At 40.7% G+C, this 27,685-nt stretch overlaps 1 protein-coding gene across 1 annotated transcript in view; it reads right to left on the minus strand.

The window, feature by feature from the left end:
• Positions 1–3,307: 3,307 nt before the first annotated feature.
• Positions 3,308–27,685, minus strand: part of MCTP2 (multiple C2 and transmembrane domain containing 2) — a 192,954-nt gene continuing 168,576 nt past the window's right edge. Inside the window, 4 exon segments of the mRNA XM_030578796.1 lie at positions 3,308–5,195; positions 7,463–7,560; positions 11,959–12,068; positions 14,183–14,292. Of these exon segments, the coding sequence (XP_030434656.1) occupies positions 5,127–5,195; positions 7,463–7,560; positions 11,959–12,068; positions 14,183–14,292 (387 nt within the window). The 3' untranslated portion in view covers positions 3,308–5,126.

Below are 27,685 nucleotides of genomic sequence, written 5' to 3' on the forward strand. Positions count from 1 at the left end.
TACCATCTGTTGGTTAGTGGCCTATATAAAGTGAGTTAGTGGATTTCAGTCTAGTTCCTAGTGGACAGGTGCCTATACTGTATGAATTCCCATCACAATTGCTACTCAACTCAATCCCAGTTGAAAAGGCCACCGATCAACGATCTAGATCAGGGATTTTCAAACCTCATTACACCACGACCCCTTTCTGATAACAAAAATTACTCTATGACCCCAGGAGGGAGGACTGAAGCCTGAGCCTGCCTGACCCCTCCGCCCTGGGAAGGGGGGGTGAAGCCAAAGGGCTTCAGCCCCAAGCAGTGGGGCTTGGGCTTCGGCTATTGGCGGTGGGGCTTGGGCTGTGGCCCTGGGCCCCAGCAAGTCTAACGCCAGCCCTGGTGACCAACCTCCTGTCTGAGAACTGCTGATCTAGGAAGCTGAACTGCCCACTATTCTGTAAGGGTGGCCAGAGCTGAAGAACAATGATGAAGGAGTGGGGAGGAAACTTTAACAACATTGAAGTTCTGTATCCTAAAAACAGTCCCGACAAGCACTACTCAAGTCCAGCACTGTCAAGCAAGCATAAAAACTCTTTCAAAGAAAATAAAAAATGGTCTTAATGGCAGGGCATGAAGGATCACAGGACAGTTAAGACAAGTAGTTACTTTCATCGGAGCTACAATTGAGCTCTCTCTGAGCTATTTTAACAGGAGGTAGAATACACACTGCCCAAGTGTTTTAAAAATGTGTCAAAGGCTAAAGATAAAATATTTCATACGCAGCAAGAAAATGGAAGTTACTAAAAGTCTGCATTACCTGAATTACAAAATAGCAGCCATTTAAGGAGAAACCATTAACTTGAAATCTAGCAATAAAATTTAAACTTATCATTGCTATTGATTAATAAAACTAAGAAGTTCCCATAATTTTACTTTCTATTTCTTTGGTTTGGGAGCGCACCAATCCCCCCAATACAGTCATTTAGGCACAGATCAACATGAATCCAGCTGCAGGATCACAGCCTTAGCCATCTCCCTTGTGGCTGAAAAGACTCTTATAAACATCAGCATCCTCTTTTAAAGGACTAAACTCCCCCGTCCCATGAGGACATATTATTTAAAGGATTTTCAATAAGAAAAATGCAATTTTTAAATCAATCAGTTGAAAAAATAATGAATTGGACAGGGTCCCTTTAAAGATGCAAAATATGATGGGTTGATTAAAAAATAGTTTCCAACAGAGATGACTTTATATGTCCTGAGTTAAAAACAACAGAAAAAACCCTCCCCCTAAAACCAAACCAAAAACCCCAGCCACCCCTTACAATTCCTACTATTTCCACTATACTCACATTTTAATGATATAAATAGATGGTGGCAGTGGTAGGAACTGACATCACTTAAGGTTAAAATAAAATCATGGCAAATACCTGCCCCGCAACCCCTCAGCCCCCCCAAAGAAATCTGTCAATATTTGTTTGACATTTAAAATGGACGTGCTTTATTCAGGCGTAACAACCTTTGTTTGCCTGCTTTCCAGGATATGCATTTTAGTGGCAGAACTTAACCGATATGAATGTTCAAGGAAAAAAAAATTTACTTGAATGCATTCACGAAAACCAACTTTTCAGAAGCAGTTTGTTTGGCCAAATGTATGCAAAAATACTTGATTTGTGGGTACACCTCAGATCCTATATTTGCACAACTGTCCATGCAGTGTATATGTACATGTGCGCACACTAACTTATCTCTAGGCAGTATAAGGACCCATAGTCAGGTTTGTGTTTCTGAATGCATGATGATAGTATGAGAGCTTGGGATGTAAACACTGTGATATGTGCATTGACGTTTCCATTATAACAATACCTTACATAACAGAACATCCTTCACCAATTGTGACTTGAGTGTGGTTTTTAAAACAAAAACACACCCCACCATTCTGGACCAAGTAAAGAGTGCTGTGAAGACAGAGATTGGTCATTTGAATGTGGAGCAATCAATCACCCAAGGCCAGGTCCTATATGTGAGGACTGGAGAACTCCTTTAGTCAAAGAGGGAGTTGGGAACCCCTCCAAACCTGTGGATGGTCTGAGATCCATAGATAAATCCTGTAGATAACAGGATACTTGTGTTTGGATTTGTGTAGATGGTCACTTCCTCCACGCCATTCCCAACACCACTCTTTGTTCCCCATAGCAGCATGGCTTCCATTCCAAATCCCAATTCTCTGCTGTTATTGTTATACTGCACTTCCTTCCTGTCAAGACATGTTCTTTAACTATAATGTGCTTACTTTGTATAGTCAGATGTTAAGTACTGTACCACGGTAAATGTTCTACAATGAATTGGAAATATATATTCTGATTAGATTAATTAATAGCACAAAAGCTTGAAATCAAATGTTTATTGCATTTCAAAATATTTATCATAACAAACAGATCTTTGCAACATATATAGTTACTGGAACATAGCAAAACTCTTATGTTTGTGTGTCTCAAGAGTAATAATCTAATATAAAATAGTCTGAAATTTAGCATACCCACATTTAAAAAAATAGACATTACCCTGTCTCCTGAATAGAAATCAGTTCATGTGGAAAATTTTATAGAAAAAATACTATTAAAATATTGGTCCCACCTTCTAAACAAATAAGGTATTTTTGCTTCTTTTGAATGTTTTCATTCAAATGAGTGAATAGATCCCACGTGTGTTTAAAAATGTCTCATTTTGGTCCTTACAAAATGACAGACTACAGTATGACAGTCTAGAGTGAGACAATGAGGCATTGTTTACACAGAAGATTGAGTAACTGGTTTAACAAAAGGGGTCAGTGGAGATCTACTGTTTGTACAAATAGGAGATTTACTGGAGCTTTTATAATTTCTACGAGGCTCTTTCCAACCAGCTTCATTAACTTGAAGTAAATCAAATCATGCAGAGATCTGACTCTGCCAGAAAGACATGCTGGGAAAGATACAAAATGAAAAAGAACAGACACAAGAAGATAAGCTTTAGAATTGTTGGCAGTTTTTATACACAATTTCTTTGAAGATTTTTAAACTACAACCTAAATGTGTGTGCACGTGTATATAAGGAGATACACACAATAAACACATATGTATATACATACATATATAGTGTATATGTATGTATTCCAGGGGTCGGCAACCTCTGGCACACGGCTCGCCAGTCCCAGGCCAGTCCCAGGCTAATGTGGCGGGAAGATGCAGCCAGCACATCCCTCGCCTGCGCCGCTTCCTGCCGCCCCCATTGGCCTGGGAAGGCAAACTGCGGCCAGTGGGAGCCGCGGTCGGCAGAACCTGCTGATGCGGCAGGTAAACAAACTGGCCCAGCCCGCTAGAGTGCTTACCTTGGCAAGCTGCGTGCCAGAGGTTGACGACCCCGATGTATACTATGTACACAACACACATTTCGTTTTAAAATGACGCCTAATTTATTTTCTACTTTTTCATATATACCTACAACATGAGATCCCAGTGAAACATCTTATTTATAAAATTAAATCTTGTATGAAAAAAATTTCTTGTCCTTCAATGAAGGCACGTAAACATTGTTAAAACTACTTTGAAAAATAAACGATTAGAAAATTACTGAATCTGAGTAATAATCCATTAGCTATCACTATCACGGTCCTATTTCTTTTGCTGGTGGCAGTGCAGGATACCATGATATAACTCTGCTCAAGACAGGTCTGCCAATAAAGGTAGGCCTATATTTACAGCCACTGATTAATCAGATTATTTCTAAATAATGCATTTTCAAGTCAAATCATCTGTATCCTGTGGTTCGCTAGTTTCTTTATTCTGTGAAGCACTTTAGGGGAGGCCAGAGGATGGCAGGCTGAGGGGGTGTCACAAGACTTAGGTTCTAGTCAAGTCAACAATGACTAAAGTGATTTAGCAGCATACGTTTCCTTGAAAGTCAGCGGGATTTGTGCTGTCTTTTGCCTCCCTATGCCTCAGTCTTCCCCACCTGTGAAATGAGTAACAATGGTTACCCAAGTTCGTAATGCACTGAATTCTGTGGACAAGAAATGTTATATAAGGACTTACATTATTGGGAGAATTGAAATTTTCTCAGGGACCCACATCTCCTATCAAAACATCAGTTCTTCATTGTTTGGATCTCATACCATTTCATTCTGCGAGCTACCAGGAAAGACTCCACAGAACATTGGTGGTCAATGAACCAACGTTTGAGAGCTATTATAGCAAAGCAAAATATTTACAACCACCGTTTTGGGCACAGTGCTCTCCTCCTGCCCAAGCTTATGCATCTTTAAGGCTATAAAGTATTTTTCTTCAAGAGCTGTAGTGCTGACATCTCTAGATTTAGACAAAAGCAACAGTTATGCCGAAAAATCTGATGAGATGTAATTATAAATAAGCAAGTCAGAAATATGGTCTTTTCAGGTCTGCAAATTCTCCTAACCTTTCACAGTGGTGGATCCTGGTGTGCCCATTGCCAGCAATGGACCTCATGTCAGGCAATACTGGCATCAAGGAGTTAACAGCAGTTTTTAAAAGCACAAGCGCTGGATGAAATTGAGATACTGTGGGAGCTTCTAGCTGTTTCTGGTAATTACGATAATAACTTTCTAAAATATACACTGCTTGAACAGAAGCAGCGTATCAAAGACTTGTTAATTCAGAGTTTAAACCCTTCTATGTGCTGTGATTTAACTGAGAAAAGAATAGCTCTCATATCTCAATGTAAATCTGTTGGATATGTTAAAAACTAGTTCAGAGCATCTCCTCAAATCAGCTTAGCTGATCTGCTATACTAGGCAGAATTGTATCTTGCTACATATAAACAAGGAGAGCTGAGACATTTGGTCTTACCCTAATAATCCAAGTTAAAAAATGGAACATGTGCTTGTGCTCTTCTCCACCCACTAATTAGTCCTTGCGTTCTGCCTCGCTCTGGTTGGGCTAGGCCTCTGTGCCAAAAAGAAAGGCAGCCCAGGACAGGTGCACATCAGAAAACGTATGTCTTCTAGAGGGACCATCCTGGGCCCATGGCAGTTATTATAGTGTTCATCTGAACCAAAAAAAGGGTGTGGGGAGAAAAAATATGTATGTGTGTGTATATGGAGGGGGATATTGCATTACAAAAACTGTCTGCATCCTACAGAGTACTCCATTTCTTCCTGAGGGGACTGGAGCTGCTGTATGGTTTCAATTCAGCACGCTGCACCTGTAAAAACAAATAGACATGACGTCTGCAGTTAGGTAACTCTAGCTCACTACAGTGTGTGTTAATGGCTCCCCAAGGACAAACCAAGGGAAACTAAGGAAGGTTCAAAAGTAATGAATCATTTTCTAAACACAGGAACATGGGGGATTAATTGCAGGAAGGATTTGAGAAGTCATGAATCATTTCTTGAAACCAAAATATTAAAAGCAGATTTTTCTAATGAGATGCACGGGGCACTACCTGATCTCAGCAGTGCCAGATAGACTGCCTTTTTTTTTTGCTCGCATTAACCTATATGTTTAATAAGACTCTCTTGGGAATGCTAAAGCAAGTGGATCCCAATATTCAGTAAGGTTAGAGTGGTCTCAAAACTGTATACGGACATGCTTTATCACTTTAGAGAGGAAAAATATTTTCTCGAACAGAAACTAAACAAAGATTTTCCCTACTTCCCTACAGCAATTTCAATTGCGATATAATGGTTAAAACATCTGTGATAAATCCAAATGTGGTGTAATTCCCAATTGCAAACTGTCTGCTGCATAACTGAAAAGTGTCCCCATTGAAATCATGAGACTCTTACACAGAGTATGCTGCCTTTTCCGTGCTTCTGTGCCTTTTGTCCAGGCCATGTGCTACTGGCATACAGTAACAGGCTACAATACTGGGGTATTTTCTAACTCATAGTACTAGTAAAATGAAACAAAGGTACTTTAGCAACATATTAAGTGAAGCAGGCAGAGGTGGCTTTGATACTGCCTGGGAATGGTTTTAATTAGATTTTTGTATCAGATGACAAATGTATTCACTTTTTTTTTTCTTTTTTTTTAGCATTTATGGCAAAACTCTTCTAGGATGCTATATCCCTTCATATATGTTTTACCAATGCTTCCTCAAAGAAAATAGCATCCTCTTCCTTACAGAGCTCAGTCAAGCTACCCAAGGATGACAGAAACCATTCAGGAAAATGTTATAAATGTAAATCTTAAATACAACACAAATAGAAAAGCAGCTTATCTTTAAGTATAAACATTAAAGGACAAGTGCAAACCATCTCTGCAAATCCAGCGCATTCTAGAATAGCATCAACAAAAAATACAAATGCACTTAAGCTTAATGTCTCTATGATTATTTCTGTTTAGCTTTTTTCCCTAATCTATAGAGATATTTTTCTCTAGCTATAGCACTGCCATCAACCAATCTGGTGATCTCTCGAAACAAATGTCGCTGGAAACCTTTTCCAACTGTGTTTCTACCAGCTGCATTGACACCGCATGGAGACAATCATTTTCCAGTCTCCAGCAGAGTAAAATCACTATGGACTAGCTAGATTGTGATCCTCTTATTTGCAGTGAGCAGCACCGTTCTCTGCAAGTACTACTGCTTCAGGAGTAAAAAGCTATTTCAGTGTGATTCGGGTGGCAGAATCAGGGCCCTCGGTCATAAGATTCTGGATGATTATAAAAGATTGTTTCTTTTGTTTGATTTTGTGCAATTTGCCACCCAGTAAGACTACTTTCCTTCCACCGAGAGAAATAAATAGATCTCGACATTCTAAAAGACCCACTGTTTAGATAATTTGCAGCCAGCTGGACAAGATTACTGAATATAGTGCTTTTAAAAAATAGACATGAATGAAGTGGGGGGAGGGTGATCCTGGCTGGACTGAAAGTTATAATTCCATGCTGGTAGAAGACCAATCTTCTTGAACACAGGTTACTTTATACAGATCTCAAGTCTTTGCGTCATAAAAGGTGAGCGTAGCATTGTCCAAGGAAACCCTGTGTTCAAGGTGGGTGGGGAAGAAGAAATTAGGATGGCAGCTGGCCCAAAGCAGATCACAGCAAGCACAAAGTCATGGAATAATCCCCCCACTCCTGTATGAGGAGATGAGGAATGCAGTAAAACCCTTTGGATGGTTATCTCTGTCACTCAGAGAGATTGTATCCTCCCTCCTTTCCCCCCACCGTCCATACAAATATCAGAGCAAAAAGATGAACAAACCAATAGTTCAGTGACCATGCTGTGCAAGTTCCAGATCATTTTTAAGTAGCTCTCTTCAGGATAAATTTTTCTTCAATCATCTTATGCTTCCGACAAAGGTTTTCAGCTCCCCTCTCCCTCACATTCATTGCCCCTTTTATGGATTTTCCTGATGCCTTATCTCTGTTATTCAAAATGCTTCGGCACTGTATTCCCCAAGCATAGTGCTGGCAGCTCTGAGCGCTGCTTGATGCCCCTGTTGGTGGTGGCCATTCATTACTTACTTTTTGAACATCAGATGGTACCCTGGAGAGGAAATCTAGTAACTCATTACTGTCGATGGCATAGGGATTTCTAAGCTTCTTAGTAAATTTATTTATGCCTGAAAAACAAAAACAAAACAATACAAACCCACTTTATTTATTTATAATTGCTCAGGCAAGTGGGGGAAGGGGCGAGGGGACAGAAATTCACAAGTAAAAATTAGTGTGAAAACAATGACTAGACTTCAAGTCATGCACATGTTGCTGTCATGTGGAATCATTCACAAATGCCTCTTGGAAGGAAGGAAGGAAAAGGAATTATTATATAAAGATTCTGCTTTACTTGGGTGGTGAAAATCCCATTACCACACCGGCAGAGAAGCAGTGGCTGAAAAAGCAGAAATTGTGGAACCCATTAGCTTTTTTTTTTTTTTTTTTTTTTTTTTTTTGCGGAGGGGAGGTGGTAGTGAATACATGGATTAACAGCCCATTCTGCTCTGAAATATAGCATCCCAGCTGGGCATAGGCCTCCAGTAGACCAAATGGGGTCCTCTCTTGAAGCTTGAGGAAAAATATAGGAGGTTGGAGGGTGAAAAGAGGAATGGGACAGAGGAAGTTTTCTTCTTCCTGTTTAATTTGAAAAAGAAAATGACTGAGGAAATCTATCCTCCCCCCACCCCGCCCCGACATGTTTCATAGCCTTTTATTCTCACTGCACAGCCAGATTTGACACATTGATTATACTTCGATGCTGTGGGAAACTGAAAACTTATTAGGATTTTATTTTTTGGTCTGACTAAGGTTGATAACTGGATTTATTAACCTCTGCAATGCCACTCCTAGTTTGCTCCACAGAGCAAGCCAAACTGTGCTTAGCTGTAACTGGTCCCAGCAATGGAATCAGGGCTCACCAGGAGCACTAGGCAGATCATAGATTTTTATCTCATAAAAAATTTCAGATATCAAAAAATTTTCCTGGCCTGAATCAAGCTGAAAGGTTAAAACTCTCAAAAATGCCTGTGAAGTGAAAATCTGAAATAAGTGTAATTTGGGTGGGTCAAAGCGTTTACATTTCGAGAATTCCAAAATGCTTTGCCTCAATTTTGACCCTTTTAATTTACATATTTATTTTTTGCTGAATTACCTTAAATTTCAAAACAAAAAGTTGTTTCTATTCAGAAAATCAAAACTTTTTGTTTCAAAAATGTGAAAAAAATGAACAATTATAATAATTTGAGCTTAAAAATGACCAAAAAAGACCCTTTTTCATGAACAGTTTAAGTCTTGCAGAAACGGCATTTGAAGGTGTTTTACAGTCTTAAATCAGAGGGGAAGTGCCATACAACCTTGATCCAGCCTGTTTTCTGAGCAATGATATGAACAAGGTCTGGCATCGGGAGTCAGGAGACCTAGGCTCTATTCCCAGCTCTGCCATTGTCAATTTAGGCAACTTCTTTTTGCCTCAGTTTCCCCATTTGGAAACGAGAATTTTAATGTGGCTTCAATGTGTATAGTAGCTTTTTAGATGGGAGGCTGAAATGTGCCATAGGAGAGTTAAGTATTATTACGAAAAGGAGAGCAAATAATAATGCATCTTGAAAATTAGGATATTGGTATCCTATAAGAAAAGAAAGAAGTCAGAAGCACCTACTCTAATCACAACCCAAGCAAAAATTTCACAGCAGTTTTTCTGCATGTGGTTTCAGATCCAGTGACTTCCACTCTCCCTCTCCCTTGGTCTCTCTCTCAGATGTACCTGCTTCACATATGAATGCAGCTTTTAAGCTATATTCTTGTAGCTAAATGCCAACACAATTTTCTGTGTACCTGATTTTTAAAAACAGAAAATACCATAACGTTTTTTGAGGCCTTGCCACAGGGTAGTTGTTTAACATGTATCATATTTGAAGGCCCTGTCAGTCTAGATGATGTTGACTGGATGTATAGCTTTGGTCTACTCTGGATGTCTTCCACACTGAGACAGAAACATATTGTTCCTGAACTTTCAGTTCACAGGAATCTCCTCTCTCTTTTCTTTTTGTTCAGTCTTTGTTGAATTCAATCATTTATTTTATGGTTTCTCCCACCTGCAGCTGTTGATAGTATCATCGACTTGTTCTCCTTAGCTCCATCCCCTAATGTTAGAGTGACATTAGCGGATGCTTCATCACTGTAAAACTAATCAGGACTGACCACTGTCCAGACGCATACAGTAACATGATGGTTTGACATTGCAAAGTTGTTCAAGGAGGCTACCCTGCCCTCAGTTTTTGTTCTTTCATCCCTACCAAGATTAAGCATTGTAAATATCCAAGGACACTGATGAAGGGTGACAAAAACATTCTGAGGGGAAAAAAAATCGAACTTTCTCTTAATACAGACATACATTAAGGGCCTAATTTTCAGACTCTGAGCTCCATTAGTGCAGGCATAAATTTGCACACAATGGGGTTTTGCATACAAAAATTCTATTCCCTGGTTCCAAAATGCACATAGAAGTTGCAGCCCAGTTGAAAATCAGGTCTGTAAAGCGTGTACGCCTGGATTCTCTATAATGGGCAGTGAGAACAAGAAACTACACAAAACCCTGAACAACAGCTCAAATACACCAGGAAAGGCAGGCATCCTCCATGGGAGCAGCAAAACACGATCATAATTTATTATTATTTTAAACACTGCATTGTGATTACACAAAAACCTTCAGAAATGTCCCTGACTTTACTGGATTTGGTCCAACCTCTCTGAAAGGATGCAAAGAGCTACAAGATTTGTTCAGAAGATCCAGCTGATACTTGGATATTTAATGGCTTTGAAAGGTTTGGATACTTCTTTCTCTCAACCTAGTAAGATCCTTCTCCTTTACCTCTTTATTGACCCCCCCACTCCCTTCCCATTCCTCCCTCAAAACTAAACCCTCTCCTTCCAACTCACACCCTGCTCCTGACAGCTGATGATATGCTGTGTGAAAAGGACAAGTGATTTCCTAGGTCTTACACATATACTGTGAGGCACTGGCCTGGGTGCTCCATTCCTCAGACTTAAAGCAGCCCCTAATACCTAAACCTACACCCCCGCCCGCCCCCCACACACCACTTTTGTCTGACCTTGGAACTCATAACTGAAGGGAAGCAGAGACTGCCCAACTTTCTGAGATACTCAGCTGGATTTCAGCCAGGGCAGGAAGCCACTTATAAGGGCTGGGTCCCAAATTTTATGAACCTACCAACAATTTCAGGTGAGGTTCAAAAAGTATACAAAAGTGCGGGCCGGTTCCTAATTTCCTCCAATCCGGTCACCCACTCCTAAATGTGAACCTACTGTTGTGTGTTCTCATTATCACCTCCTACAGACCAACCAGGTACTGAGCCACCTGTTCACAGGCTTGTTTCCTTAGCAGAATTTGGAAGGAAATGATCTTAAATCAAACACTGATTTTAAAACTAAGGAAGTTCTATCAGTTACTTACCAAAATTATTTTCATACAACTGGATAACAACTCAGTGTCCACAGGCATGTCAACCATTTGCCTGTACATTTCCCTGCCACGTCTCCCCCACTACCTTTGACATACATTTATCTCTCACCCTCCTTTGGAATGCAACTTACAGGGGCATGTTTTGTTACTTTAATTGGCGAGAAAGAACCACGTCAATGATGTAATAGAAATAAACAGTATTTCACCCACATCATTCTAGAAACCAGAGCCAGAAAAATACCCATTGGGTTATACAGTCCACTCTCTCAACTCTGCTATTGCAAGGTTGCTCTCTACAGTACAATACATGTGTTAGTGTTTTGTCCAGCCAAGACTGAAATGTCTCCAGCAACAGGGCTTCTGTCACTTATCATGAGAGACTATACCACAGTCATGGCACTGTTAGACAATTTTGAAACCTTTTTTTTCCCTTTTCTATTTTCACCCTAGTTAAATTTTGTCATATACATCATACCACCCTGACCAATTCCTCCCCATCTATCTCCCAATCCAGAAAGGTGTTAAATGCCTTTAGCATCCTCAGCCCCCACAGAGTTCAGCATCTTGCAGGATTGGCCCTTAGTGTTTAAATCTTTCAGACACTTCTAGTCAGTTCATAAATTCCAAAGCTTCTGGGATGTGCCTCTCGCTTTTCCTTAATTTCCCAACCAGCTGTGTAGATCCACCAATGGGAGCTCGAGTATTAGTCTTTTAACCATTGTCACCTTATTCTGCTCAGTGAGAGTCCAGACAACCTAACAGTAAAGATACCAGCAGCATTTTGTCTACACTAAGGCTCCCCTTATGGCAACCATGAGAAAATTTTAAGAAAAAGCTCAGAAAAATCCTTAGTCTACCAGCAGAAAGTCTGATCTCTAGTACAAATGTTCATTTCCACCAAGGTTTATGGAGTGTTTATTACTCTCAAGGGCTTACCCCAGATATCTGATGCCTGTAACAGCAAGTTTAAAGATTTATTATTACCACTCATAAATTAATATTGGATTCTTCCCATGCAAATACAATATTATGAAGCACTTACCCCAGATTAAAACAATGTACCTCAATGGTATGAAATACAAAATAACTGTCGCTGCTGTCAGTACCAAGCAGGCCAGGACCGACAGGAAAGGCACTGTCCAGTTGAATGTGCTGTAAATAATAGCAAGAAAACCTCTTCAGTGTTACTGATCTTAAATGCTGTCTATAACTTACAGCCCATTAAGAACTCAATGACTCCTTCTACAATATTCAGTGCATATAAATAAACTGTAAAGTAAAGCACAGAGCCTTTGGAAGAAAGATACGTAGATTTATGCATCTGGATGCTACAAAGGGAATAGTCTCTAGATTCTACAGATCTTGTTTCATGTCTATTACTATTTTTATTTAGGGAACTGTCACAAGTCAGCAGCAGTCCAAGCCTTTTCACATCACCAATGTGCCTCAGACTTGTTCCAGAGAATCACAAGCAAAGGTAAAGGAGAGATTCAATCACCATACTCATTTAGTCTTTGATATCTTCTGAGAATGATAACAACATCTTCAGTCATGATACTCTCAAGTGAGGTGGACAATAATCCATTAGGAACAAGTCTGAGAAGCACAGTTCATTTCACTCAGGCCACCATATAGCCCAGTTACTACTGACCAAGCCCTGTATGTTAGAGCTAGAGGTAAAATAACTGAAAGTTGCTATTTATTGCCTCTTCAGAGTTACCCTGTTGCCCTTGCACTCTGCCTCTCTGATCTCCATCTACTTTCTGGCAGCAGCAGCAGCAGCTAAGCACTGGGTAAACTGGAGTACAAGGCATTTGCTAATGCATGAGTAGATTTGCAGATCAGAGTTTTCTTGCATAACATGGATCACCTGATGGCATCCTCACATCATGATTAAGGTGAAGAGAAGTCAAAGTGGAACACTCAGAACATCAGGTTATACAATAAGATGATCTTCATCTCACATACAAAATTTGTAGGAGGGGGGAAATAATTTTTATGCATTAAAATATTAAGAAAAGATAGGGTGTAAGAGCTGCCACAATTATTACACAACTGCATAGCTTATTTTAAAAACAAAAACCAAAACACAAAACAGCTCAATACAGTTAAGCTCTTAAAAATTCCTTGGACTACATAATTGGGAGTGACAGAGGTCTGGCACAAACCAGTCTGTCACTTAAAAAAAAACAAAAACAAAAAAAACCTTTGGTAGCAATTTTTTTAATGGTACATCATTTTTGAATTACAGTGGAATTCCTTGGAAATTACAAAGGCACCCACATTAATACCAATGGGTTCTTTAAGATCATTGTTACCAAAATAAATACCAGCATTAATAGTGTTTAAGCACTCTGAGTCTTCCTGCCATGCAGCTGGACAGAACAGTACTCTGTTCATAGAGTGGAATACATCTCTTGGCCATTTCCACCACAGCTGGGATGGATGGCGTGGAACCACAACACATGGATTTGATATATTTTTAGCCCTGACCCAACTCCTTATTTAAGTGTAGCTCTGTCACAGACAATCACTTTGTGTTAAAAGGAGAAAAAACGTGAGGGTCAGTTACACTCCACTATGGGTGTGATTACAAAATACAAATGTGTGTGTGTGTGGCGGGGGGTTGGTGAGGTTATTAAGAGACACACACACCCCAGGCTCCCATCTCCATGCTTCCTGGTGTGAGGCATAAGTCATGTGCCTTCTGTTGTGACAAATGATAAAGGACCTTCTCAGGTTTCCTCATGGCAGCAGGAAGCTTAAACTGATACATAGACAAGCACTTCAAGGCACAGGATGGGGTGACAAGCAACAGATAACCCATATGTCCAGCCTTGGGGGGGGGGAATGATGGGAAGGAAACTTCAAGCATTAATCCCCACCTAGTTCAAAGACAGAGGATGAGCCAGAGGAATATCCTCAACTGCACCTCTGTGACCACCTGCCTCCAAACAGCAGAGTCCCTTGACCCACAGGTCAGAGTCCCCCATTCCCTACCCTCATCCATAGAGGTAGATAAGAAAGGGGGTTGAGGGCAGCACACCGGCGAGAGCTGGGAACAGGCAGGGCTGCTGATTACTTTTGCCCTCTCTACTTTGAGCTGTCTTTTGTGGTACCACTGCTGGGGAAAAGAAACGGCCAGGCTTGGCGAGGCTGTTACTTTACAATTCCCAGGCACTCTCTGAGGGAGGAATTGATTCCCTTACTTATAGCTTTGCACTTTCCTACACATTTCAGAGCCTAGCAACAAAACATTCACTTACTTTTTAATTCTCTCTCCAAATGATGCTATTTCTTCTAAGATGTTTTGAACTGTTATAACAATATCCTGGACCATGTGGATTCTTTTAATTAATCCCTTTTTCTCAGATTCCTGAAAAGTAAACCAAATCTTTTATTTATTTTGCATTTCCTAAAGTGTTCATAGACAAAATGGGTAAAGAATAGATTTTCATATCCACATGTGCGTATGTTCAGCTGGGAGCAGGAGAGAATACACACACTAGTTTGAAAGGAGGAGAGAGTACACATAGTAGTTTAAAGTATATATACTATATTTATAATATACTACATTACTTTGTGTATCTCCCCCCTCTACTCCTCCACCCCACCCCTTCAGGTGAGCACAGGTCATTTTCCAATACCCCAGTTTTTAACAGTGATTATCTAGATCATCTACCCCACAGAGGCCTGACAGGTAAATGCGTCTCAACCCAGACCTACAATTCTTGCTTGATGTTGACCTGCTCTAGACTTTGCTTTGAGAGACTGATTAAGAGAGGTGCTGAGGATCTGCAGATGCTCAGAATCTTTCAGGATCATGCCCACTCAGAAGCAATTACTGCTAAGTAATACACAAATTCTACTAAATTGGGCGATGGTTTTCTGATGCAAACACAATGTAGTTCCCACATTCCTTGCATTAAACAGTTTTCCATCTAATTCCCTGCTCAAGACAGGATTCATAAGCTTCATAGCCTTATCGACAGCCATTACATTACTCTATATACAAGTAAGTGTCAAGTGATCAAATGTAAAGTTAAATTCTTTCCAATCTCTTGGGCTGGTCTCTCCCAGCACCCAATATGCCTCCACCATTCTCACTCAGTAAGTGTTAATAACCCAGTCTTGCTACAAAACAATATCAGACAATATCAGGCCATCTTTGAGCGTGTCACATGTTAACCTAGTCGCTTCTGCTGAACTTTAGAACAAGGTAAGGGCGGTCCTAGATATTTGATTTTCCTCTCTGATATTCTTTCCCCTTTTATCACGTAATGTCCAAATTTCTTTCTGATCATGGTATTGCTGGTCCAATCAACCACTCTAATATGCTCTATTTCCCACCATATCATCTCTACACACTTGTTCAAGACATAGTTGAGTTTTCTTGCCCAATCTGTTTTCAGCAACGCTTGTTGTACATGCCCTGTATATACACCTCTAGCCTGATGTAACGTGACCTGATATAACATGAATTCGGATATAACACGGTAAAGCAGTTCTCCGGGGGGGCGGCTGCGCACTCCGCGGATCAAAGCAAGTTCGATATAATCTGGTTTCACCTATAATGCGGTAAGATTTTTTGGCTCCCGAGGACAGAGTTATATTGGGTTAGAGGTGTACTCTCATATAACCACTGTCTTTGCTTCACAAGTATTTCCATGCAAATCCAAAAGCATAGAGTATCTCTGACTCAAATCACTAAACATTACAATTCTATCACAAACCCTACAGATTCCAACCTCTGCAGATCTATGAACTTTGCCATTTTCACTGAGAATTTTTCAGGGTTTCAATTTTTGCTTCTGGTGGTGAAACAAGTATTCTGCTGCAGAAACCTTCCTTTTCTTTTGACGAAAAAATTAAAGGAAAAAATAATAAATTCCTTTTACAGAAACTAACATCACATTTCTTACTGTTTATTTTAGGCCATGGGATTACAGGAAACCAATGTGTGCAGCAAAAAAAACCCCCCAAAGAATGCATTAAAATCAGCATGGTTTAAATCAGCTATGGAAATCAGGACACAATTATCAGTGATAACATTACATTTCTTTGCATGCAAGTTGGTATAGCTGCAAACATTCTAGTTAGAAGTGTGCAAAACATTCATTCTGTACAAAATTCAAACCCCTGGATATAGAGGTTTTTACATTGCATTTTGATTGTCCAATTTGGTGGAATGTGTTTTAATCAATTAAAGCCCAGACTGTGGGGAGCCTGTTGGAGTGGTATTACAGCCCCCTTGCATGCTCACCTATTTCCCCACTAATTAGGGCCAGATGAGAGTAATCTAGGGCTGCACACATACTCACACGTGGAACTCCCCTGTATTTCTGCCTCTGCACATCACCTTGCCGCCCTCTGCCATGTCCTTACCCCCACTTAGAGTGGATTGGTAGCTCTACAGCCATCAGCTGGAATGGTGGAAGGTTCATAACTACTTCCCTTTCAGCACTAGGTCACTTGGAGAGGAGTTTGTGTATACCTGAGGCAGACGCCATATCTTCAGCTTCTGCTAGGGTGGTGTGATGCCAAGTCAACAAGCCCTGAGACAACAGCCACATGTGTCTTCCTCCTCCTTGACCCCCATATATATTTTTTAAATAACATATAGTCCTTTTTGTCTCAAAGTAAATTTTAAACAAAAATTCATGATGTGATCAAAATTTAAATATTCAGATATTCCTTTTACATATAAGTCACTGTGCAATGAAAAGAAGGGGAATTTTAAATATCACATTTGAGTATGAAAAAGAGTACTTTCACAGAATTTTTTAAAATAAAAAGTGAAATCTCTTGAATGTGAAATGACCCAGAACAAAATAACTGTTTAAGGACAAAACAGAAAAAAAACCCAGTCATCATTTTCACACAGGTCCAGATATAACCTTATTAGGATCAGAATTAAATAATGTCACGGTTATTTTAAACTCTTTGTATGCTGCTGTTATCCACCTTACCTACAAGTGGAACACAGAGCAAAAATGCATGGAGAGCCAACCCGGTAACTATCTAGTTCTGTCCAACTTGTAGTTGGAGGGAAGGCAAGAAAATTCCAAAAGTGATCTTCCAGAGCAAGCCTACTCTTGCTGCCCAGAGTTGTAAGAAGATAATCTGGCAGCACTATCTGCATCATGCTGACTTTATTTACACATCTCTGATTGAGCTACGAAATGCGGTGATAACACAGTTTAACAGATACAACATTACTTCTGCTGCAGCTACCAAGCTGTCTCGGAAAAACAACACAGCGATCCACTCTGAAGGACATAATAGCAATCATATGTGTTTCCTTACCTACCACACACATGCACACGTACCAAGTCATTGCTAGATAGTGGCATTTCCAATTTGTTATATAAAACACACACAGGACAGAAAAGTGCGTGCGTGTATGTAGTCTACAGAAATAATTAACAAGTGCTGTCACTGAAATTAGATTCTGATTAGCAAGAAATATGGGCTGTTCTTGTGATGTATTTACACAATGTAATGTTTTTGCAAGAATCATTTGGAAATTCCAGGATTTTTTTCTATGCCTCATTCTGTGTCACATACCTGGAGAGGGAGAGGGGGTGTGGGGATTAGTACCAGGACCCTAACTCCAGACTCACACAGGATAACTCATTAAGTGACACAAAAGGAGATAAAACTATGCACAATAAAGGTCTGATCTTCCACTGTTCTTTAGACCTCTTGTGAGGATCCGAGCAGCCTCAGCGCCTACTGAAGTTTGCAACCCACAGTATATTGGGCCCAAGAAATGATGCAAGAGAGAACTTTCTAAAGTCATGAAGATAGTCAACAAAGAGCAATGGCTAATTTATATAGAAATAAATACAGGCAATCATCATGTAAAAAGCTTTGTTTGAGCATCAATAAATGTGCTACATTTGAGTTCGATGTAGAATGAATTCAAAGGAGGATTTAACTTCCGTACTCTTTCCAAAGTATACAAGGCTGAAGATTCCACAACATTACACTCCTTTTGATATTATTGTACCATGACTTTTTGTGGCCTGAGGTGTCTCAAGTCAATGTGTAATTGGCCCAGTAAAAAAGAAAAAAGGCTGGACACCCACGATTTAAAACCTCAGCTCATAAGGTCTTTGTTTAAGTTTAAATGTAAAATAAAATATCCTGCCTGTTTCCAGCAAATCTTTTTTTTTTTTTCCAAATGAATAGTGAAATCCTCATTTCTTCAAGGCCTTTTTCTTTCCTATTTCTCAGATGATTACAGCACTGTAGGTGGAAGCAAACTAGTCTTCAGCCCCTGGGAAAGAATTAACACCATCAAAATAAACTTACAACTGCGAATTAATTATATAATCAGTATGTTACTTTAAATCTTCCATGCATATCCTGATTTAAGAAAAACCTTCATTTCTATATTAATTGCATGAACAAAAACACAAAGGAGTCTTACAAAAGATTAACCAAGTCAGGAAAAAAAAAAGTTCAGCGAATTCAGAAATTAAGTCTTTTGTGTCCAACTAACGCACATCAGCCTGAACTTAGAAAGCAAGATACAAAGCCTTTGCCCATGTAAGGAAAGGTGTTTCCACCTTTTACTCTTCATTAGAGTTATGGCAGCGAATAATTGGTCCATGCAAATTCACTTGAAGAGTTATGTACAATCTCTAAACTTCATCTCACTGAATTTCAATAATTTCCCAGAAAGTTAGGGCCAGTATCAAAAGAAATTTCACTTCAGCTTCAAAACTGAAGACAATGATTTCATTTTGAAATTGTGTGAAATATGAAGGATATTGGGGGGAGGGGTGAAATCTCTCAACAAACAGAAATCCATGACTGGTCAGATATGTTTACTAGACCCAGACTTCCCTGTTGAAATCATTAGGAATTATAGATGCATAGATTTTAAGTACAGAAGAGAGACTGTTAGATCATCTAGTCTGACCTCCTGTACAACACAGGCCATAAAATTTCATCCAGTTATTCCTGTATTGAGTCCCGTAGCTTGTGCTTTACTAAGCGCGTCTTCCAGAAAGGCATCCACGCTTAACTTAAGACATGCAGAGATGGAGAATGTACCACTTTCCTTGAAAGTTTGTTCCAACGTTTTATCACCCTCACAGTTAAAATCATTCACCTTATTATCTGTCCTTTAAATTTCTTCCCATGGAAACATCCAATATAGTGGGTGTTACATTACAAATCCAAGGACAGTTTCTAATGCTGTTTTCTAAGTGTACTTCTGACTCACTTGGTAATGTATTGTATGCACATAACTGAGATTTCAAGCCTGAAATCACAAACAATTCCTCAATGGCTTTATAATACTTGGATTTCAGTTTCGTTACATAAAACACTCACACAAAAAAGAAATGTTGCATGTAAGTTTCATACAATTGGTATTCATCAACAGATTTTTGGCATGCCATAGGAAACTCATATATTAACCCAAGGGTGTTTGGGGGGTGGAGGGGAGGGAAGGAGAAGTGGATACAAAGGAAAACAAATTAATAGAGGCAAATCACAAAAAGAGTAATAAAGGGGTGAGACAGGCACAAAAAAAATCATTAATGAAAAATCTGGACATTTTCAGGAAAAAAAAAATCTGTTGTGAAAGTTTGACTAGCCCTTCAGAAGGTCTAACTATCATGATCAGCTTTTATGCAGAAGATAAGCCAACCTGACATTGTCCTTGAAAGCATAACATGGGAATGCTTTAATGGGATTTGTCCAATGTACTAGGTACAATTTCTCCAGTGTATTAAGAATAAACAGGATTGACTTTAAAAAAATCCAAAACACTCATGCAGGCATGACTTCTTGCTCTGTTGTTCTTTTGGGTTTTAAAAACATGCTGTGGTTATTTAAAGAAATGCAGACTTTACCAATGCTTAATTTTCCTTGTCACTGTCATGCATTAGGCAGTAGTACGGGGTTTCAAACCCATCTTTGCCAAAGAAAGATTCCCAAAGACCAGTCTCTTCACAGATGTGTATCTTTTGAAATCAAAAGGATTTCATGGACTATAAACTTCAGAGAATTGTCCCCAACTGTTATTGACTGTATAGGAGACAGAATGAATCTTCATATTCTGTCAGCTCAAGGTATTCTCAGTTGCAACAGCTGCCCTAATATTTAAGGAAGTTGTTTGTATTAACATAGATTGGTTTTGAATCTATGTAGGTTGAAATTGACATCATCGGTGTAGTTTATAGGCATGTCCCTAGAGTAAGTTCATGTCATTTAATTAGAAGAATGCTTAGGCAAAGAGGTAGGTTTTGCATTTTACTCTGAACATGAGGTTCTTGGTCATTCTAGCAGCAAGTTCCATAGTCTTGGTTCAGTTCCTGTGGAGGTTTTGTTTCCTCTGATTATAAGTCTCCCTCTTCTTGGTGGCTGACAGTTTCATTGTTCCAGTGTAATGAGGTTGTTGTAGGAAGTGATGGTCATGGAGAGAGAGAGTCTCTCTAGTAGATAGGATGAATTTCATGCAGTGCTTTGAAAATCAGCACAGCAACCTTGTACTGGACTCTGATTTGTGCTTCTCCGTTATGGCTGCCCTTTGAACAGACTGAAATGATCCCAGCAACCTGTGTCGCTGAGACACTCTCTTGCCCTTTATTACATCTATTGTCTGTTGCTGGAGGATTCTCAGTACTTAACAGAAGGAGGAGTAAACGTACACAATGCATGCCTAGATTTGTACATCTACTTCATACAATCCAAAGATGATAGGTGATTGTACATTTCGGGATTTCTATTTTTGAACACCATGCTGAAAATATACCTGGAAATTTGAATGTATCTGAACTAGTCAATGACCAACAGAGGAAGTATACATCCTAGAGTGACATATAAGGTTCAAATTATGCTGTTGGTTACAATGATGTGAAATTCATAACAACCCCATTTGAGTTAATGACATTATTTCAGAGTGACACAAATGAGAGCACCGTTGGTCTGAAAGGGTCATATTTTCAAAGCTAGTGTGCTGTACCACTGCTCATCATGCTGATCAGTACTGTCTTGTTGTGACCTTGCAGTCCCCATCCCTCATCTGTTTGTTGTATACACCTGTTATTTCTTATTTTTTCCACTGAGACCATAAGTGCTTTGGGGCCTAGACTGTCTCTGAATTGTGCATTTGTACAGTGTCTAGCACAATGGGACTGGGACTTCTAATTGTTACCACAATATAAATAAAATAATAATAATAAGAAGAAGAACCACTTCCCCACTTTATGGTGTAAGAGAGGTTCCCAGGAGGAAGGGGGCATGGCTAGAGACATCCCTGCAGTCCCAGTTTGTCAAAATGGCCATTTGAGTCCATAGGTAGCCAGGTGTAACGTAGCCCCGGTCCACACTACGAGTTTAGGTCAAATTTAGCAGCCTTCGATCGATTTAACCCTGCACCTGTCCACATGATCAAGCCATTTTTGTCGACTTTAAGGGCTCTTAAAATCTATTTCTGTACTCCCTGACGAGGGGATTAGAGCTGAAATCGACCCTGCTGGGTCAAATTTGGAGTCATGTGGACACAATTCGACAGTATTGGCCTCCGGGAGCTATCTCAAAGTGCTTCACTGTAACCGCTCTGGACAGCACTCTCAACTCAGATGCACTTGGCCAGGTAGACAGGAAAAGCCCTGTGAACTTTTGAATTTCTTTTCCTGTTTGGCCAGCATAGCGAGCTGATCAGCACAGATGACCATGCAGAGCTCATCAGCACAGGTGAATTGCAAAAGAGCTCCAGCATGGACTGAACGGGAGGTACTGCATCTGATCGCTCTATGGGGAGATGAATCGGTGCTATCTGAACTCCGTTGCAAAAGACAAAATGCCGGAATATTTGAAAAAAATCTCCAAGGGCATGAAAGACAGAGGTTATAACAGGGACCTGCAGAAGTGCCACATGAAGCCTACCAAAGAACCAGAGAGGCAAACGGCCATTCCGGGTCAGAGTCACAGACATGCCTCTCCTATGATGAGCTGCATGCCATTCTAGGGGGTGCTCCCTACAACTACCCCACCCATGTACTTCCCTCCTCCCCCACCCCTCCCGGGCTACCTTGACAGTTATCCCCCCATTTAATGAATTAATAAAGAATGCATGAACTTGAAACACCAATGGCTTTATTGCATCTGCAAGCGGAGATCGAAGGGGGGAGGGGAGGGCGATTGGCTTACAGGGAAGTATAATGAACTAAGAGGGTGGGTTTTCATCAAGGAGAAACAAACAGAACTTTTACACTGTAGCCTGATCAGTCATGAAACTGGTTTTCAAAGCTTCTCTGATGTATAGCATGCCCTGCTGTGCTCTTCTAACTGCCCTGGTGTCTGGCTGCACATAATCAGCGGCCAGACGATTTGCATCAACCTCCCACCCCGCCATAAACGTCTTCCCCTTACTCTCACAGATATTGTGGAACACACAGCAAGCAGTAATAATGATGGGAATATTGGTTTCGCTGAGGTCTAACCATGTCAGTAAACTGCGTCAGCAAGCTTTTAAACATCCAAAGGCACATTCTATCACCATTATGCACTTGCTCAGCCTATAGTTGAACTGCTCCTTACTACTGTCCAGGCTTCACGAGCCATGGGAGCAAGGGGTAGGCTGGGGTAGATGCAACCGTGTGGTGCTGCCAACTGTTGTGAGAGCAGTCTGAGGCAGAAGCCTCCAGCTGGCATGATATTCCAGGCAGGACTGAATCTCCATTAGACGAAACTTAAAGAAGAGAATGACCTGGAGTCATTCCCATTTTTGTCCAGGCGCCACTGACCGACCTCACCGAGGCCGGCCAGGAGCACCCATGTCTGCCCAAGCACCCCCGACCAACCTAGCCCAGTTGGCCAGGAGCACCCATGGGATGACGACGACGGCCAGCAGTCATATTGTATGATCTGGAAGGCAAGGCAAGGCAAGGGGATGCTGCTGTGTAGCACTGCAGTACCGTGTCTGCCAGCGACACCCAGGAGACATACGCTGACAGTGAGCTAAGCGGGCTCCATGCTTACCGTGGTATGTCGTCTGCACGAGTAACCCAGGAAAAAGATGAGAAATGATTTTTTGCCGTTGCTTTCACGGAGAGAGGGGGGCCTGATGACATATACCCAGAACCACCCGAGACAATGATTTTGCCCCATCAGGCACTGGGAGCTCAACCCAGAATTCCAATGGGCGGCGGAGACTACGGAAACGGTGGGAGAGCTATCACAGTGCAACGCTCCGAAAGTCGACGCTAGCCTCGGTACTGTGGACGTACACCGCTGACTTAATGCACTTTTTGGGGACACACACAATCAACTGTATCAAATCAATTTCCAAAAAATCGACTTCTATTAAATCGACCTAGTTTCATAGTGCAGACATACCCTTAGAGTAGCTATAAGGCTGTCCTAAGTATTACCTGAAACCAGACTGGTCCTCAGATGGTTACAAAACTGGGACAGCATTTATTTAGAGCTCCTTTATACTCCTCCTCTAAAGTCCTCCCCTGAGCATAGCTCACCCAGACTGGAGGAGCTGGCCCTTAAGTTTCTATCTTGTTCCTAGAAAATATTACTCCTATGTCTATATTCATAGGGTACCAGTGTTCCTATAAATAACTTCACTGAGAAGTAGTGACAGAAGAGCCATAAAAGGCCGAAATCAAGAGACACCAATGATCTAGGAGGGAGTATTCATGCTACTAAAGAAGCGAGCATGCTCTTTCATTACATGGTCTGGTGAAACATCCTTGTCTATCAGACAGCTAGCATTAAAACAGCATTGTGAGCACAAGAACACTCTTTGTAGCTTATTGTACTTTCAAGCCTTTATAATCTTTAGTCTTCAGTGATATTAATGGGAGATGTGGAAATATTATATATGTTTGTTAAATTGAAGAGGTTAAAAAAACCCTAATGCAATTGTTTTTACCTTAAAGAATGAAAACAATGAGATGATATTGTCTTGAGTGACCTTTCTTAAGTATAGGGATATATCGCCTTACACAATAGACTCTTGGTTCATGTTTCAATTACTGACCTTTACTGTGGAGAAAATTAATGCAATTTTCATCATAATCCACCCGTGACAAATAAGATCCGTACGGAAGGTTTCCACATGCTAAATCTAACACAAATGGAAAATGTCAGCTGTTTGCTACTGGATAAATCTGACTTTTATTTCTTTGGCTGGAGCCTTTCTGAACTATGCTTGTAAAACTTGGCGTATTTTTGGTACCAACAAGTATAACAGAAATTTTCTTATATCATAAAAGATGCCTTTTTTCCTTTGGGGATTTCTTTTCCAGGCATAAGATACTTCACATTTCTTCACATTTCTTGGAAGCTGGCAAATAACTCTGCTTGCAGCCATAGGCTCATTTGGTCTGATCCCACTGCATCTCACTAGCTAAGCAGGGCTATGCTACTCACTATTTGGATGGACGACCCCCAAAGTAACAGATGATGATGCAGGAAGTGGAGTCAATTCAGTAGTGAGCAGTTTCCCTACCGTATCTGAGCACCTGCCAATTTTTAATGTATTTAACCTCACCACACACCTGCGAGATAAGGCAGTGCTATTATCCCCATTTTATAGGTGGGAAATGGGGAGACAGAAGCTAAACGACTTGCCATGCAGGAAGTCTGTGGCAGAGCAAGGAACTGACTCTAGACTAGTGCTCTAATCACTTGATCATCCTTCCTCTAGGTTTCTGCTGAACCAATTTCCAAACCTGGTATTGTCAGCAACTTTGTTTTGCCTCTTTTGGAGGAAAAAAGAAAAACTAAGATCCTGACAACCTGAGATCATGGAAGATTCCATGCCACTTCCAAAGGAGTATTACAAAATCCTTATCAATCATATGTAACTTTTCTATATCTTTGTATTGGGGGGTGAAAGATGCCTCAGTGATGTAATTTTAAAACAATCCCAGCTCCAGACAGCTATAGCCTGACAGACCCCAGAGTTGACATGATGCAGTCTGAAATCTGCATCCAGGATGGCAAGAATCCGAGAAGGCATTCATCCACTGAGCAGATTGTGCCAAAGGGATGAAGCATTCTTATCTTTCACAGTCTTCTGTGTCGGCATTTGTGGGGAAAGGAGGAGGTAGCAATTAAGCCTTGTCATTTTCAAGACTGATCGTTTAGGTGGAAGGGAGTTAATCTGCTCTTCTGTTTTTGAACTAAGCGTCTGTGTGTTTATAATTTGTAAACAGTTCATCTCTCAGGGGTCGTGTTACAGTTCCCAGAAGCACGGTCTGTTATGTCTAACATGCAACAGAATCCAGAAGAGCTATGTGTGTGAGTATTTTGATACAACATATTAATGACAGGAAACAGAAACAGTGACCTTGTATACTATGACCCTACTAGCAGATTTCAACTTTAGGAGTTCCAGTAATAGGGAAAAATGTATATTTTTCTTTTAAATGCAGACATTGCATTGAGATAATGTCATCAAAGTCATTTTTCTTTAACCCACAAGGGTGTTCCGACCACCCCTAGCATCACCACACTTGAAAAAGTATGAAAGATGTTAAAGTAATAAAGATAGCTATATGTACTGTGACAAAGATCTTCCTCTGCCTTGGTGGGTTCTGCGCTTTCTGGCAGATTTGCTTGCTTCAGAGGGTTTCAGCAGTCCTCAGTTTGGGTCCTTCTGTTAGTGGCACAAACCTGCTGTTCATTAGGCTAACCTCATTACTGGCCAGCATGGGGAAAAGGAGGAGAACAATTCCCTGCAGTTTCTGCTGGCCCACCTAAAGGGTTGGAGGACAGGCCAGAGACCTTCCCCTCTGGTGGGACCCACAGTCCAGATCAATGTCTCTTATATCAAATGGGGAGTTGGGGAGATGGGGGGAACCCAGGCCCACCCTCTACTCTGGGTTCCAGCCCAGGGCCCTGTGGATTGCAGCTGTCTTTAGTGTCTCCTGTAACAGCCGTGTGACAGCTACAACTCCCTGGGCTACTTCCCCACGGCCTCCTCCCAGCACCTTCTTTGTCCTCACCACCGGACCTTCCTCCTGACGTCTTATAATGCTTGTACTTCTCAGTCCTCCAGCAGCGCGCCTACTCACTCTCAGCTTCTTGCGCACCTCTTGCTCCCAGCTCCTTGCATGCCCCTCACTGACTGCAGTGAGGTCCTTTTTAAACCAGGTGCCCTGATTAGCCCACCTGTCTTAATGGATTCTAGCAGCTTAATTGGCTTCAGGTGTCCTAATTGGCCTTCCTGCCTTAACTAGTTCCAGCAAGTTCTTTATTGTTCTGGAACCAGCCATGTCACTTTACCCAGGGAAAAGGGATCTGCTTAATCTGAGGCTAATATATCTGCCTTCTATCACTCTCCTGTCGCCATCTGGCCTGACTCTTTTACAGGACTTAAGGATCTAGGCTCCCCTCAATGCACACATGCCATTTCCCTTACTATTAAAAAGGGGGGTACACTTGACAGGATGGTCATACAAGGGTCTAAGTTAATACTCTAACAGAGGTTACATGTCATAGTTACGGTGAGATTTAGCTGTGAAGTATTATGGTGATGGGCACCTGATATTGTAGTAACAGAGCTGGCACAGCAACTGCCTCTGATATGAAAAGCTCCACCCAGTTTCATGAGCTGGACAGTTATCAGGAGTACTTAATGCATATAGCAGTGACGGCTAGAAGTAACACTGACCACAGCATCATGGTCTTCCCAAATAACCAGCATTTTGAACACGGTCTCTCAGGAGCATTCCAAAAAAGAAGTGGTAAAAGAATGGTAAGGTCAAGTTTGGAGAAGTGCAAAATGCAGAGCAACTAGACTCATATCTCAGTTATCCATGGGCAAAAACAGAGTAACCCTCGGAAACTCGGTGTGGTTACATCAGTGTAAAAGTGGACCTACATATTTTGGCTTTGCAATAAATAAATATACTGCATTGTCCTCTGCTGATTTGGACAAAAAGCTTATTTAACAAATCTTCAAATGTCCTTTTTTCATAAGGTGAAACGAACTTTGTGCTTCCCCATAGCAAAACAGAACAACCTCCCTTCATCCCAAACCCCCTTTCCCCTCTCCACACAGCAGTGACACTTGTTTTATTGTTCTAAACCATGGTCACAGGCACATATTATGGTCAAATTCATGGTTTAACTGTTTAGAGCTCTAAGACAAGCTAGATAGTTTTCTCTGAATCAGCATGCACAAATGAAGAAAAGTAGTGTGGCAAAACTGAAGTGAATAGGCCTGTCCAAATGAGTAAACCCTGAAGAATGAGGCAGCACACCAATAAAGATTAAGGCTCACATTTTCAAAGCTGGTGCTTAACGTTAGAAAACTGCTCTGATTTTCAGACACGCTGAACATCCACCACTTCACTGAAAATCATGCAACTCTTAGTTTGAACATTTTAGCCATGCTTTATTGTAAGCATAAAATAAGTGGGAGGAATGATACCATGTGCTAATATGAGAATCAGACTGTATCATGATTACAGTTGGACAAACACTACCAAAAATGTAATGATAAACATAAAAATGGTCTATTTACTTTTTATTAATTTTCTGCAAATTTCAGTGCACAGTAACTTTTGTTTGGAAGACTATTCACACAGGGAACACTTACACAAATATGTCTGAGCACAAATATTAGCACTGGACACGTTCAGTGGCCATCAAGAAAGCTTCTTGTTGGCTTTAGGATCATTCATTCAGCAGAAACAACAACATTTGATTTAGCTGACCAATCACACAATGCAAAAAGTGAATTATAAATGAGAAGACTTGAACTGATAGTTGTGGTATATAAA

The sequence above is a fragment of the Gopherus evgoodei genome, chromosome 10 (assembly GCF_007399415.2).
Source record: "Gopherus evgoodei ecotype Sinaloan lineage chromosome 10, rGopEvg1_v1.p, whole genome shotgun sequence".
NCBI classification, from domain to species: Eukaryota; Metazoa; Chordata; order Testudines; family Testudinidae; genus Gopherus; species Gopherus evgoodei.